Here is a 16,231-nt window from a genome sequence, read left to right on the forward strand (position 1 = left end):
TTGCTGTCTGGGTATACAAGAGAAGAGATATAAGCATTTTAGAGAATAATTTAAATATAAATCAATTAAAAGCCTCTTACTTATCATTTGGATATAAATTTGGAGATGCAAACTTTAATATTGTCATTCCGAAAACAAGTTTTAGGGTGGTTTGAGTCACGTGGTATTTAGCTCACCAAAGTATAAGCAGATTTAAGATTATATTTATATCATTTCTTCCTGCCACATGCTAGCACCTACATAGCACTTACATATCACATTTTAAGGAGGTTTAAATTGAACATACTGTATATGATAATGGGAGAAATAATTTTAAGAAATCTGAAGGAAATCGTAACTTTTCAAAGAGCTGTACATAATTGTCTAACTAAAGAAACAGTTAAGAAAGGAGACATGACTTAATCTCTCCTTAGTCCTCAAATATTGAAATTGCAATCATGCAGCAGTCAAAACAAGTATATTCTCTATTGCTTAACTGCAGGAATAGAACTAATAATGGAAACCGGAGAAACAAATTTCAAGCAACTTTTGTAGAAATTTCCTAGAGCTATATACCAGTAGAGCACTGGAAAGTAGAACTCTCCTTCACTGAATTGTTTTTTTTAATTATTTAAATTATTAAATAATTGGATCATTCACTGAATATGGCTGAACAATGAAACCTCCAAGTTCCTTTCCAACTATATAATTTTAAGACAAACATTTAAGTATTTGCTTTAGTCCCAATGTAAGTGTTATATAAATCCAAATATTTTAGTTGTACAGTGTGGCTTCTGACATATCTGTGCATATTTTTCCGGGCTGACAGCCACAACAGGCCTTTAACAATTGTAGTGGTTGGAGCCAAAACAAAAAACTAAATTAGATTTTGTTTACATTTAGGCTTAAGTAAAATTAATTATCCTCCAGTAATGTATCTAATTCCTTTAACCTTTTGCAATAATAAAATTATACTAATAAAAAGTCTGGAAAATTCAAGAAGACATCTCAGGCTTGCAGAGATTTGTATTATTCAGAGTGATAGAAATCCCTGCAAAGCCTGAGATATCTCCTTATTGAATTCTCCAAATTGTGAAAACTAGCCAATGCAACCAACAGTAGTTAATACAACATGTGAAACTGAACCCAAGATTTCCTGAAATCTCTAAAACTCTGGCTTCTATTGTTTAATTAATTTATCTTTGAAATTGGAGATGTAAAGTGGATTTGATACTAATAGAAAATACTTAATTGAGGAAGGAGAAATAGCAGAAATATTGTGGGAAAGTGACCGTGTAATCCCGGAGTCCTTAATTTTAAGGGAAATGCCTTTTACTTCAATTCCAAACAACACCGATATGATTTCATGATTGAAAAAACTGATTGGGGAAAAAGTGTTTGAACTGGGTGGGAATTTCTAAGAAAGGGGGTACTAAAATATAAATTCAAATTACATTGAAGAGGAAAATGAACACTAGCAAAGAATGAGTAATTCTGAAAATTTCACACCCCTGGAAATCATACTATTCACGTCCCTGAAGCAATCTCATATTGCTGTATCTGTCTTAGCATGTTCATTTACAAATTTGCAAGTCCAGTGCTAAATATGTAAAAAGAGAGCAGGCTCTTTTGGTACTTCTCATTGGGTCAAAGAAACTAGAGGAAGAGCTTGATACTTCCAAGAGTTGCTTCAGTAACCAGTTTTCTTTTTTGAGAATAAATTCTGACCAGACTCTGGAGAAGTACCACCAGCAAAAAGTCAATTGGAGCTGTCCGTGGTCCTGATTTTAATACTCCTTTAGACTCTATCCTTGACAGTTTATCTTTCTGATCTGTCATCCTGACTGGATTATATCTATTCTCCCATTAGTGTTCGCAGTCTTTCATGCCCCAATCCAACTCAAGTGCCACTGACTTCCCCCACGGGCCTTAAACATGTACAGAATGGGATCATTTTCTATTTCATCAAATGATCATGAAAAACAACAAAATGGATTGGTTTAATTCAAAGCTATTGACTTTAACCGCTAAGGTAGCTGGAATCCCGATTCCAACTTCTGATTTCATATGTTTTCTGACTAAACAAGCATGGCTATATAAATTGAATTAATGATATGTTTTTTTAGATGGAAAACATAATGTAGTATTTCTTCAAAACACTGCATATGTCAAGAACATTTAAATTATCTAGTCTTATGAATATAATTAAGCTTCAAAAGTAGAAACTTGGGAGAGGTGAAATTTCAGTCACTCACTACGTAAAAAATGTTGATTTCAAATTAATACAGTTACAAACTTTCACTACAGATATATTGGTTCATATTTTTATTTTTTTTCTCATATGATTGTACAGAAGTGATTTTAGAGAGCAGATGCCTTTACCAGATAGCATTATTCCATGAGGAAACTCCCCCAGATAAAGCAAAAATACACCAGATTTATTCACTGTCCTTTTCTGAGTCATCTAGAGCATGTGATATTATGCTCTAAAATAGAAGCTATTTTACGAATAACTTCTTTTTTAATAGTAATCTTATTAAAAGGCACAATTATAAAAAAAACTGATATAACCTAAAATAAAAAGAATTACATAAACAATTTAAAATCAGTTTAAAATTAAATTAAAACCAATTAAAAATTATTAAAATTATTTGAAGTCACCACTATGGATTCAGCCCATTTGGTGAAAAAGCCACGTCTTCAATTCGCGGCAGGAGAAGAGGTCCGGGGTTGTCCTGAGGCCGGTGGGCAACCCATTCCAGAGGGTCGGCGCTCCCACAGAGAACGCTTTCCTTCTGGGGGCCACCAGACGACATTATCTGGTTGATGGCACCCTGAGGAGGCCCGCTCTGTATGAGCGCACCGGACGGTGGGAGGAAGGCTGGAGATGATCCTGCAGATACCCCGGGCCTAAGCCATGTAGGGCTTTATAGGTGAGCACCAGCACCTTGAAACGAACCCGGAAAGCCACCCACAGCCAGTGCAGCTCATGCAGGAGAGGTGTCACATGGGAGTACCGAGAAGCCCCTGTAATAACCCGCGCGGCCGCATTCTGGATTAACTGTAGTCTCCGGGTGCATTCCAAGGGCAGCCCCAACCAAGACATGAGACGTGTATTATACACATAACACATGAGTAGAACTACTGAAATGTATACCTAACTCAGATCTTAGCCGCCCAAGACTTATTTTTTATTCAGATGACTAGAAGTTCAATTTCCATCAAATTGGCTAGTAATTCTGTACAATGTAATCCAGAAGGCAGCTATTTATACAAACTGCCTTTTTTCTATTTTCTAAATTACTAAACAGGAGAAGTTGGTGCTGGGGAGAATTATGGAAAGAATTAATTCTCTTAGAATTGAGCTCTGTTCAAGAACTATACTTTAAAAAGGGATTCCTACAGAAAGCTTGATTCAGCTATCTCTAGTCTAGTGTATGCAGGTTTCTTCTCTATGTGCTTACTGTACTTAAGAGCACCCTCATTTGGCCAAATTGATCTTCATTTCAAAGTTATGTGCACAGGATTGTAGCCTTAGGATTGCAATATGACATTAACTCAATCTAGTGTTCTCAGGAATGCTTCCATCATCCCCAGCCAGGCAGGGGGAAGACGACAGTGATAGCTCCTCACCTCTGGAAAGGATAAATGGAACAGCTAATCAAAAGCATGACAGAAATATACTTATTTTGTTGTGTGTATATGCATACATCTTTGTTTTTTGATAGGCTGCTGAAGGATTGTGTGGGCCAAACTGGATTGGACGACACCTCATCCTTGCCCTTAACATCATCCTTGCCCTTAACATAAAAGGCTGGTTCTGCTTTCATTTGATCTTTATGCAAACAGGAGAAAGGAGGGAAGATTACAGGATCAGGCTCCTTGCCAGTGAGGTTTGAAAGAGAATCATTCTCGCTCCACCAATTTCAAATCTGTGGGCACCGAGAGGACAAAGCTATTTTTGTCAAGACACCAATCCTGCACATCTATATCTAGAAATAAATCTCATTAAACTCAGGAGGCTGTGAAACACACAGCGCAAACACACACAAACATACACACACACACACCCAAAACGCAGAGTTTCCCATCTTCTGAGCATTTTCCAAAAGCTAAACCATCCTCAGGCCAGAGAGAGATCCCAAATCTTCCCTTGGTCCAACGAGGAGCGTTCAAAAGAGAAACTGGAAACCGGAAAAGATCCAGGGAAGCTGGCGACAAGGAAGCCCAGGAAGCCCTTCGTTATTCGTTCCCGCTCCTTTCCGCAGACCGCAGAAAATGGGAGGCGAGACACGGGCGCGCACACTTACACACACACACACACACACACACCTTGACGCGAATTCACCAAGTGAGGGAAATGGGGGAAACGCAACGTTGCCATTAAATCCCAACATGGCTCTCATGGGAGATGCACAATCGGGGTGGGGAAGTGGGGGGCGGCAGGGGGGGGGGGTCCGCTGCTGCGCGGAGTAGGCTTAGCAGTTGGGGAGGGATGCATACAGGCTCCCCGTCCCTCCCTCCCAACCTCCTTCCCCAGCCGCGCGCGCACACCCACCAGCCGCCGAATGAATCTTGGTCTTCCTCCGCAGGGACATTTTCAGCGCCTTGTCGAGGCGGCGGGGAGTCGTCATGCTGCGAGTCTGCTCTCCCGCCCGGCGCCTGCTTTAAGGGCTGGCCGGCGGCGGAGGGAGCGGGAGCCTGGCCATCTGCTCCTCGCCGGCCCGCTCCCGCGCAAACCCTCCCGCTGACGGCGCCGAAGCGCCCGTCGCCGTCGCCGCTGCGGCTGGGCGTCTTTGGCTGCCCCGCTCGTTGCGGCAGGAGCCGAGCAGCTCGAGGGAGGGGGGGGCGGCGAAAGCGGGGGTGGGGGTGAGGCGGCCCCCGGTGCTGAAGTGTGGACTTCGCTTCTCAGCTGCGAAACTCCGGGGGTTTTATCCGCAGGACGCAGCGCGACCCGGGGTCGGTAGGCCCTGCTGAGAGGGGAGGTTGTCTCCGCACCTGGCGCATTTTGTCGTGAAGGCTGGGCTAAGCGCTCCCTTTGGCAAGCCTAGACCGACCCTGCCTGTTCCCGCCGGTTCCCGTAATCCGCCGAACTGGCCAGGCCATGTTGAAAAGTAGCCCCGTTTTTTCCCCATCCAGAGGCGATGGCTTGCAATACCCAACCTGATGTGGGAGCTGTGGTGGGGGACAAACCACGGAGGTTTCCAGAACTGCTTTTGCATTTTAGGAATATTGATCATCGTTCCCCACAGAGTGGGCCCTCGGAGGACAGATCCGTGGCCCCTGTGGAGAAGTGGTGGGATAACAGTCACCAAAAGCAAGCGTGCGGTAAATTGTACAGTCGTTTGATGGGCATCGTGCAGTGGTGCCTTCAAGATGCCCAAAGACAGCTGGTGTAGGCCAACCTCTTTGGAAGACTGTTTTAAATAATACAGTATGTACTCACTTTTGTTGCCAGCAGTTTAGACATTAATGGCTGTGTGTTGCGTTATTTTGAGGGGACAACACATTTACACTGTTATACATGCTGTATGCTCACTACTTTACATTGTAGCCAAGTGTCATTTCTTCAGTGTTGTCACATGAAAAGATATACTTAAATATTTACAAAATGTGAGGGTGTACTCACTTCTGTGTCATACTTTATGTATGTGTGTGTGTGTTTTTCTGTTGAAGCACCTGGTCTACCCCAATATGAGAGGGAGCATACTGCTTCCCTTTTGCCTTTCAGCTCCAATCCAGGAGCCCTCAAGCAGTTGCATTCACGACAAACCATTTTATACCAAATTTATATTTTGCTGATAAGGTTTGAATCTGAGTAAGGGTATGGCTAGCTGATGAGAACTAAATAGCTTGAAATAGATCTATAATAGTCTCCCTTTATTTCTTTATCAGCAATATGTGTGTGTGTTTGTATTTGTTGGCCCATGGACTGTTGCTTATGAAGCTTCTCAGTGCCTCAAGAAGTGGTAAGGCAGCAGGAAATAATTGTGTTCCTGTTCAAGCAGATCCAATCTGTTTGTGCAAAATCATGAGTATCACAGAGAATAGCACTTACTGAGTTCAGTTTTTGGCTGTGTCCCTTTTCTGCTGGAAGATCAGTACTAACACATATGTGATGGGACATGTGGAGCCGAAGAGCCAAATAGGAATAGTAAACTCAAGAGTAGGTGCTTGCAAAGTTTCCCAAGAACCTGCAAAGGGGTCACTGTCCCATTACCTTGCACACACTTTAAGAAAACCGGATGCAACTTAAGTCAGCCTTCTATGCACAAGTTTATGCACATTGTTATTTACTTTATTGCAGAACAGGAAAGAATGATCAGGCCTGTACTCTAGGACCAATGGAGATGGATTTTTCTTTCCTTTAAAATTAATATCCATTTCCATTGGTCCTACAGCACAGGCCAAATTCAGTTCAATACAGATGAATTAATCATCAATAAATAAAACAAATAAAGCATCCTGCAGTGAATCTACATTCTAATTTCCTATTCAATTAATCAAATTTTCATCACTACACTTGGGGATGGAAAAGATGAATTGCCATACAGATGAGCATCATGGTATTTGGAAACTTCTCATCTTTTTCATGCTGAACTTTTCACATATTTCCTCTTGTTTCTTTTTATGGCCTTGTACTTCCTCTAAATTTTCTTCCTCATCCAACCATGCTCTAAAATGTTTACATTACTAATCCATAACTCAGTGCTTTGCACTAAAAATTGATAAATATAATAAATGCATTTATATGATCAATAACCATCATGTAAGTATAGTAACGTAAAGGGTTTCAAGAATTAATATGTAATTTGTAAACCTCCTAGGGGCAGAGTTGTATAAGACACTGAGCCACAACCTTTGGCATAGAGAAATGAAATAAATTGGTACAGGAGAACATATTTTCAGGGTAAAAATTGATTTCTAAACTGATCTTGCAAGACTGGTCTGGGAACTAATACATTTTTTACTGATTTGATGGAATCTACAATCAAGAAAGTTACTAATCCTCTATTAGGGTGTTATGACTAAAACGTGTATATGTATGCACTTTTCCACCAGAACATTAGGTGAGCTTTCTGATTCATTTCTGTTAGAACCAAGAAAATGTTCTTTTAATTAAGCTTCAAGCAAGTTTCCTGAGTAAGGGGTTGGACTAGAAAACCTCCAAGATTCCTTCCAACTCTGTTATTCTGTTACTGACACAAATTGGATTCCTTATTTAACTAAACAGGAAATTACAGTACAGTGAAGGTTGCATAAGACATAATAAAATTAACCAAAGTGAAACCATTCCTTGCCAAATAGAATTTATACAGCAATTACAGCAAATTTGAACAGTTATTATAATATTTTACAATTCATTATGTTTATTCCTTCACTTTTAGCAGCTCTCTTGCTCATTAAGATCTCCCTAAAAATAAGGCATTTATGTAGATTGCTCTGCAGATATTATATCTTAAAAAGGCCATAATGATTTAAGGCATGCAGTAGAAATTTCATCTAATCTCTTTTATTTCTTTCTGTAATGATCAATGAATTTAAAGTTATTAACATATTTCAGATTCGAAATAACATGAAAAACTAAGTCTATAGAATTCTCACATCACAAACCATGAAAGAAGTCTTAAGTACAAATTATTTAGAGACCATTTTGTATAAACTTTATTAAAATTATATACATAAAATAAACATTAAACACAATACAAAAACATAAGCCTGAAAATATAAAACTAAACATATAACTTAAGAGACATACAGTCCACTTCACCCTTCACGTTCCTCATAAATTCATTAACCATCTTATTCTTTTATCCCACTGTAATCACTACTTAAATTCATAATTATCTTCCCTTATTTAATCTATAAAACCCTTTATCATGAAGCTATTTTTCTCTACTGTTATAATATGATCCATAAACGGACTGCAGTCTTTAATAAAAGCATCTGTAGATTTCTCTCATTAGACTTGTCAGTTTTCTCCTCTCTGCCAAGAAACCATTTTTTATGCATGTATACATACAAACCCATCACACTATTTCTTTTTATGCTAATAAGGTTATGCAAAACACAGAAAAAGTATAATCAGTCAAAAAACCTAAAGGCAGAAGATTAAAAAAAAAAACCTAGTCTCTAGATAGGACAGAGGTCTGCAATCTTAAACACTTAAAGAGCCATTTGGACCCGTTTCCCACAGAAAAGAAAACATCAGGAGCCACAAAACCCTTCTCCATGCCTGACTATTTTTTGAGCGGTCACAAAACTAGCATATGTAGTTGAATTAAATGGTCTGTTTTCTTCTGAAACTTTTATTTTCTTGGATTTATCCACAGTTGGCCTTTCGGGGGTTGAAAAGCTTAATAAATCGCGTGCCAGAGGGTGTTACACATTGGCGGTTGTGATGCATATTTTGAGTGACAGGGAGCCACAGCAGAGGGGTGAAAGAGCCAAATGCGACTCCAGAGCTGCAGGTTGCTGACCTCTGAGATAGGAAATAGAGGCAGTATATTGATATTGGAAGTAGAACATTTGTCAGTGCCTCCAGAGTAGGCTGAAGTGTAACCTGTTTAATAGCCACACAGGAATTTAAAAACTTCTGATAAGTAAAATCTACCACTTGTAGAAAACCTGAAAAGTATCATAAGAGATTTCCAGCAGCTATGCAAGTTCTATTTATACAATCAGTATTCAGATTTATTATGTTTCTTTCTCCAACCTTCTCTATATAAACCAATATAAGTGATTCTCTTTTGGTCTTAGTCTTACTACCATAACAACCTGGTGGAGTATTAAATTATTTACTTTTGTAAACATTTTCACAATAACACATCACAAGGATTCATTTGTTAATAATTTTTATGAAGATAGACATAGGTATCTGATAGAAACCATAATGATGCATGAATTACTTGTGTCATTTGCATGATATTGTCATGCTACACGCAACATCATTTGATACCTTGGTTACCCTCCAACACTGATGATGGCTTTCTGGGGGGTACGCTTACTACCATTAGTAGCATACCAAGGGGCAGGCAATAAATGCTGCTGAAGATAACAAAGAGACCAGTGATGGGTGAGGAGTCAGTTTACTCTGTTGGTGCACTGTTTAGTGGTTGGTGCCACAGTGCAAAAGCTACAGAGGACAAGGGAATTGTTAAAAAATGATCCCCTCCATGTGACAAATATGTTAATCTTCCCACTAATTAATGTTAATGTTCATTGAATTTTATAAAAGAACCCAAATTCTAAATGTTGTGGAGCTGTGCTACTTATTTTTGTTCCAAAGCGGATATCACATACTTTTTATATCTCCAAAACACTTTTGATAGGCAATCAACAATCATAATTTTTTAAGGACTAAACACAATAAATCTTATAGGCATGACTGGCAGAAAACTCAGATTTTCTGGAGGAGGTGGTTAAGGGTTTGATTTTCAGTAATGTTTGTTCTGCTGCTTTCCATTCGTAACTGTGAGAGTACTTTTTTTTAAAAAGCATTTTAAGCAATGTGGTGGTAAGCAGAACCATCCAATAGTCTTGTTAAAAGTTCTTAAATATGTCCTAAAGCTTTGCTGGCTGCAGACCAACAGGAGGGAAGTCAGAAAATCACTATTTTCAATTCCGCAGGTTTTGTTTTTTTGTTTTTGTCAGAAAAAAGCAAGTTCCTCCAGTATTAGTTCATCTCATGGAATAAATGAAGAACAATTCTGAAGCAGGTTTAAATATTAAAGGTATTGGAATCATGGTGTAGGGCTGGGCTGGGCCTAAAATCAATGAGTCTTCGGTCCCAAGCCTATTTTTTAGAACTTTCCAAGACTGACTATTCCCCACTGGCAAAGAAGAAGAGACAATTGCCTAAGAAAAAGAGAAAATTAAATGAACTGTTTTGGTACCCAATTAAGACGTTTTGATGTAAAATCTCGGGCAAAGTTCTTCAACATGCAAGATTTGGTTTTTAACTAAAATTTTTAAAAGTATTAGGAGAAAACTCTGATAACTCCTAGAAGTCATAGAACGATGCCATAAATGTGAAATTCTTTGGCATTTAAGAAAATATTTCGACTGATCTAGTATATTGGGTGCAGCAAATTGGCAATTCTATGACCTTTCTCATCCACTTTTTTATATTCTTTTAACTGTTTTATGGCTATTGATATAGTAATGTCATACGCTAGTATCGCTTTCCTCATCACTCTTCAAATGCTGGGATTTAAATCCCAAAATTTTCTGCAAAGTATGATCAAAAAAGCTGTACTCCCTAAAAGGTATGCAGAAGCATATTGCATTTGTAAAACTACAAAAAAAAAAAAAACCAGCACAATTAATCATTCAAGATGAACTATGCAGTGAAGAAGGTCTCTGATTCAGAAATGGAACAAAGGAAACATGATTTAGTAGCTCATTATTTTAAATACTAGCTATATAGTATCTTGAAGTTGTTTATCCTTCTACTGAGCCTACTGTTCTTCCACTGAAGTAATGATGTGTTTGAAATAATGATTTGTTCAAAGTCCACATCGTAGATTATTAACTCTATTATGAAATGAATATCACCGTATCTCAATATTATGTATTATTTACAATGTGTCTAGCATACCCTTCCTTCAAATAAAGAGGAGTTGACAAAGAGCGCTGGGAACAACAATAGCTAATCCATTGCCTGCAATAAAGAAAAGGAAGGGAAGCAGAACAGTTCCATCATACTGGCTCAGCTTTGTTCTTGTTACTGGGTAACCACTTTTGTCCCTAGCCATTCCATCAAGAATCCGGAGCTCTTTCTATCACTTCTAGTCTTTAGAAGAATTGGAACTGTAAACATTTGTGCCTAAATTTTCTTTCTTCCAATCTGCCTTATATTCCTTTTGGCATTTTAATGCCATGCCTTTAGATAATCTGAGACATCCAAAGGACGGTCTGCTTTTTTAACTTGAACTTTCAGCTGCTTTTAGAGTTTTATCACAAGTATGCAATAAACATGCTTTAAGAAAAATAAAGGAATAAATACATTATATTGGCAGCAACTACATTCCCTCCCCAAAATATTTTATCGGTGCCCCAAAGATCAATTTATACAACATTTCTGTTGAATCCTGTCTTAGCTTACTCTAGTTAAAAACCTGTTTGTCTAAATTTAAACTGCAACCATTTAAAAGCAATGTTCTTCGCTAATAACTTATATATTTCCAATACTCATAGCATACTCATCCAGTTTATACAGTAATTGCAGCAACAAATGCTACTGTTCATAACATAAATGATAAATAACAAAAACAAGTCATCTGCAGTCATTAAGATGACCAAATTTGTAACAGCTCAAATAAGAATTGTAAAGCAATTGTCTATCTGGAACAAAAAAGAAAAAAGAATTCAGAAAAGGGAAAAAAACTTGTTTGTTAAAAACGTACAGATTTGGTGGATGAGATGACAGGGAGAGGATTTTCATCTGTCCGTTGAGGGTGTGTAAGGACAAGAAACCAGTCCAGACACACAGGGTGTGATGTTCATCACAGTTGACATTTATTACTGTTTACAAAGGATTACAATGAAGAACAGAAAGTGCTTGTGTATATATAGTATATACTGTCTTGTTCCTGTTCTGAGTACAGGGTGCACATGTGAATATTGAAATTTAACAACAACAAAAAATATCCAGCATGTATTTATCACACCTCTGTCTAAACGTTCCTTAGCTTCTTCTGTGTCAAATGTACAGAGTTTTCACCTCCTCCCTTCTCCCCCAGTTGCTTAATTGCAGGCTTTTTGCAATTCTATAATAAAGCTATTCCCTCTTTAACCAGCTTATATTTCCAAGGAAGAAAAGTCTTGGACTAGTCAAAAGTGGGGAAGAAAGACACACTGCTCTCTGTTCAATAGTTCAATCTTCCATGAAAAACCCAGCTAGCCTCTGAAGCGCTTTTTTTAAAGGAGGATTGCTTTGTTAGGCATTTTTCTGGCACTGATTTGGTTCTTTTCCAAAAAGAAAAAAAATCTGTCTTCCCAATCCACTGAAGATGACCAATGATCCTCCTCCATTCTTTGTTCTTGGTTTCTTAGGCCTCTGCTTAGCTGGTCAACCTTTCACCAACAGCATCTTGTGTAGACTATGGAAGAACTCTTCTTCCCCAGTCCCTTCCTATTGTAACTCTGATATATGTCTATGTGTGCCCATTTGCAGATGCTCTAAGACAGGGGTCTCCAACCTTGGCAACTTTAAGACTTGTGGACTTCAACTCCCAAAGCTGGCTGAGCAAAGCTGGCTGAGGAACTCTGGGCGTTGAAGTCCACAAGTCTTAAAGTTGCCAAAGTTGGAGACCCCTGCTCTAAGAAGTTACTTAAGAGTTTTTTTTTTAATTATCTAGATGCTTTAAATCTTAAACATAGGTATCAGATTTCCCCCTCCTCCCCAAAAAAGCCCTTTAACACAATGCTGAGAGAAAAAGTGGAATTAAATTCTGGTTTTGGTTTTTGTAAACAAGCTGCAGACTAGCAACCATGAAGGCCTTGGAAAAGATGCTCATATGCTGTAATATGTCTATACCTAGAAAGATCAGAAATGGACACACCATGATATTCCCTTTGACAGCTAAAGTTGGACTTTAGAAAAGCAGGAGAGGAAGGAAACTGACACCTGTGGATTTTAGAAAACTCCTGCGAATACCAGGAGCCTGGTGGTGCAGTGGACTAAACTACTATTAAAGTAGTTTTTACCTGCCAGCTGCCTGCAATTACTGCGAGTTCAATTCTCATCAGGCTCAAGGTTGACTCAGCCTTCCATCCTTCCGAGGTAGGTAAAATGAGGACCCGGTTTGTGGGGGCAATAAGCTGACTTTATATAAAATAGAACACCGCTGGGGGTGGGGGGCAAAAGCCCTACTAAGCAGGTATATACAAAAGTATGAAGGCTATTGCTTAAAAGCATTGTAAGCAGCCCTGAGTCTCCGGAGAAGGGCGGCATATAAATCAAACAAACAAACAAATAGCCAAGAAAGCAAACTGATGGATCTGTATGAGCCGTGGTGGCGCAGTGGTTAGAGTGCAGTACTGCAGGCTACTTCTGCTGATCACCAGCTGCCAGCAGTTTGGCAGATCGAACCTCACCAGGCTCAAGGTTGACTCAGCCTTCCATCCCTCCGAGATGGGTAAAATGAGGACCCAGATTGTTGGGGGCAATATCCTGATTGTGTAAACCGCTTAGAGAGGGCTGTAAAGTACTATGAAGCGGTATATATAGTAAGTCTAAGTGCTATTGCTATGGATCATCAAACAAGTGAATCCAGAATTCTCACTTAAGGTTCAAATTAACCTACTTCAGACATATTATTTGAAGACCCAGCTATTTGAAAAAGGCTCTAATGCTGGAAAGGTGGAAGGCAACAAGATCATTGGGCTCTGTTACAGTGGTAATGAGTGCACCATTGGTGTGGGGGGGGGAGAGATAGATTAAAAGAACAGGTTGGGAATCTATGCAGCTGTTAGGAGTCAAAGGTGACTTGATGGCATCTAATCAATCAATTATGGAATCTCATCTAGATTGGCAGAAAAAAAGGAAGCCTATCTATCCATGAATTCTTGACTCTTAACAGCAAACTTTGCCTTTCACATCTTCTCCCAAAAGGAATTTTCCTAATTCCTTTCCCTCAAAAGAATTCTACTTGTTTGATTCCTTCTTGCTTGAGAGAATGTGATCACACAGAAACACACATGCAAAACACATACAAGTACTCCTTGCTTAATGACCAGTAGTTAAAAGCTACTTATGACCCATCGTTGATATTATGACTACTGCACAAACATCCCGTGAACACTTGGCAATCATGATTGTGTGACTGCAATTTGCAATTTTTTTGATGTTTTGTATTAGATAACAAAAAAAAATAATGCCCACTGGATATGTTGGATTCATTTAACAGTAGTACCTAGCAACCATGTGATTTGCTTAAGAACCAGTGACTCGCTTAATAACATTGTAAAAACGATTGTAAAATTGAGTCAGGTTACACGCTCAACAACCGCAATGACTTACAACCAAAATACCAGGCTCAATTCTGGTTCTAATTCGGGGTCTACCTATATAGATTTCTGTGTTCTACTTTGGATTCAGATTTAATGCTCAGTTGTTTGTTGAAAACACTAGAGGTCAGTATAGATTAAAAACAGGAAACATTTGTTTAGGCTGGTTTTTTTTAATTGAGGAAACAATAAAAGGGGACTCACTGAGCATTATTTTTGTTGGAGATATAAGAAAGGAGAGAAAAAGGAAAGACCATCTGTGATCCACCCATAGTGTAAAGCACTAGTAGTATATACAGTTGCAAGAAAAAGTATGTGAACCCCTTGGGATTATGTGGAGTTTTGCATGAATTGGTCATAAAATGTGCTCTGAACTTCATCTAAGTCACAACAATAGAAAAACACAGTCTGCTTAAAATAATACTACACAAACATTAGATGTTGCCGTGGTTTAATTGAACATAACATGTAAACATTCACAGTGCAGGGAGGAAAAAGTATGTGAGCCCCTAGCCTAATGACTTCTCCAAGAGCTAATTGGAGCCAGGAGTGAGCCAAACTTGACTCCAATCAGTGTGATGATATTGGATGTGTTGCTGACAGCTGTCCTGCCCTTTAAAAACACACACCTGTTTTGGGTTTACTGATTTCAAGAAGCAGTGTCTGATGTGAACCATGCCTCGCAGAAAAGAGCTCTCAGAAGACCTACGATCAAGAATTGTTGACTTGCATGAAGCTGGAAAGGGTTACAAAAGTATCTCCAAAAGCCTTGATGTTCATGTGTCCACGGTAAGACAGACTGTCTACAAATGGAGAAAGTTTAGCACTGTTGCTACTCTCCCTAGGCGTGGTCGTCCTGTAAAAATGACTGCAAGAGCACAGCGCAGAATGCTTCATGAGGTAAAGAAGAATCCTAGAGTGTCAGCTAAAGACCTATAGAAATCTCTGGCACATGCTAACATTTTTGTTGACACATCTACAATAAGGAAAACATTAAACAAGAATGGAGTACATGGGAGGACACCACGGAGGAAGCCATTGCTGTCCAAAAAAAATATTGCAACACGTTTGAAGTTTGCAAAAGAGCACCTGGATGTTCCACAGCACTACTGGCAAAATATATTGTGGACAGATGAAACCAAAATTGAGTTGTTTGGGAAGAACACACAACACTATGTGTGGAGAAAAAAAGGCACAGCACACCAACATCAAAACCTCATCCCCACTGTAAAACATGGCGGAGGGAGCATCATGGTTTGGGGCTGCTTTGCTGCCTCAGGGCCTGGACGGATTGTTGTCATTGATGGGAAAATGAATTCCAGAGTTTATCAAGACATTTTGCAGGAAAACGTACGACCATCTGTCCGCCAACTGAAGCTCCGCAGAGGATGGGTGATGCAACAGGACAATGACCCAAAGCATACAAGTAATTCAACAAAAAATGGCTTCAACAGCACAGAATACGCCTTCTGGAGTGGCCCAGTCAGAGTCCTGACCTCAGCCCAATTGAAATGCCGTGCATGACCTTAAGAGAACGATTCACACCAGACATCCCAAGAATATTGCTACACTGAAACAGTTTTGTGAAGAGGAGTGGTCCAAAATTACTCCAGATCGTTGTGCAGGTCTGATCTGCAACTACAGGAAACGTTTGGTTGAGGTTATTGCTGCCAAAGGAGGGTCAACCAGTTATTAAGTCCAAAGGTTCACATACTTTTTCCTTCCTGCACTGTGAATGTTTACATGTTATGTTCAATTAAACCACGGCAACATCTAATGTTTGTGTAGTATTATTTTAAGCAGACTGTGTTTTTCTATTGTTGTGACTTAGATGAAGTTCAGAGCTTTGTCAAGTTTTATGACCAATTCATGCAAAACTCCATGTAATCCCAAGGGGTTCACATACTTTTTCTTGCAACTGTAAGTCTAAATGCTATTGCTATTTATCATTTTAACATCTGAAGTGGACTGCTGGCCCATATTTATCGTGATCAAAAAGGATACTGTATGTACTACTGCAAGAGAAAAATTATTTGAGGAAATGTTTTGGCTTCCTAGACTGTTCACCCTATTCTATGGGGAAACAACATACATGACATTCTAAAACTAATTGATATACACCTGTCCTTAAGCTATTTACTACAAACCAAGCTCAACAGGTTCAACTAGCTGCAAGAAAGAAACAAGCAGTACATCAATTTTGTCACTCATATTTTAGATGACATAAATGATTCACAAG

General features: G+C 39.0%; 1 protein-coding gene across 4 annotated transcripts in view; it reads right to left on the minus strand.

Moving 5' to 3' along the window:
• Window positions 1-5,585, minus strand: part of ATP8A2 (ATPase phospholipid transporting 8A2) — a 377,887-nt gene extending 372,302 nt beyond the window's left edge. For 2 of the 4 annotated variants that reach the window (XM_034410593.3, XM_034410583.3), the window contains exon 1: window positions 4,538-5,585. In XM_034410593.3, the coding sequence (XP_034266484.1) occupies window positions 4,538-4,613 (76 nt within the window). In that variant the 5' untranslated portion in view covers window positions 4,614-5,585. The remainder of the gene's footprint in view (window positions 1-4,537) is intronic. The other 2 variants (XM_087894716.1, XM_087894717.1) reach the window with 2 other exon arrangements.
• Window positions 5,586-16,231: the final 10,646 nt, after the last annotated feature.

The sequence above is a fragment of the Pantherophis guttatus genome, chromosome 5 (genome assembly GCF_059756535.1).
Source record: "Pantherophis guttatus breed Tessera chromosome 5, ASM5975653v1, whole genome shotgun sequence".
NCBI classification, from domain to species: domain Eukaryota; kingdom Metazoa; phylum Chordata; class Lepidosauria; order Squamata; family Colubridae; genus Pantherophis; species Pantherophis guttatus.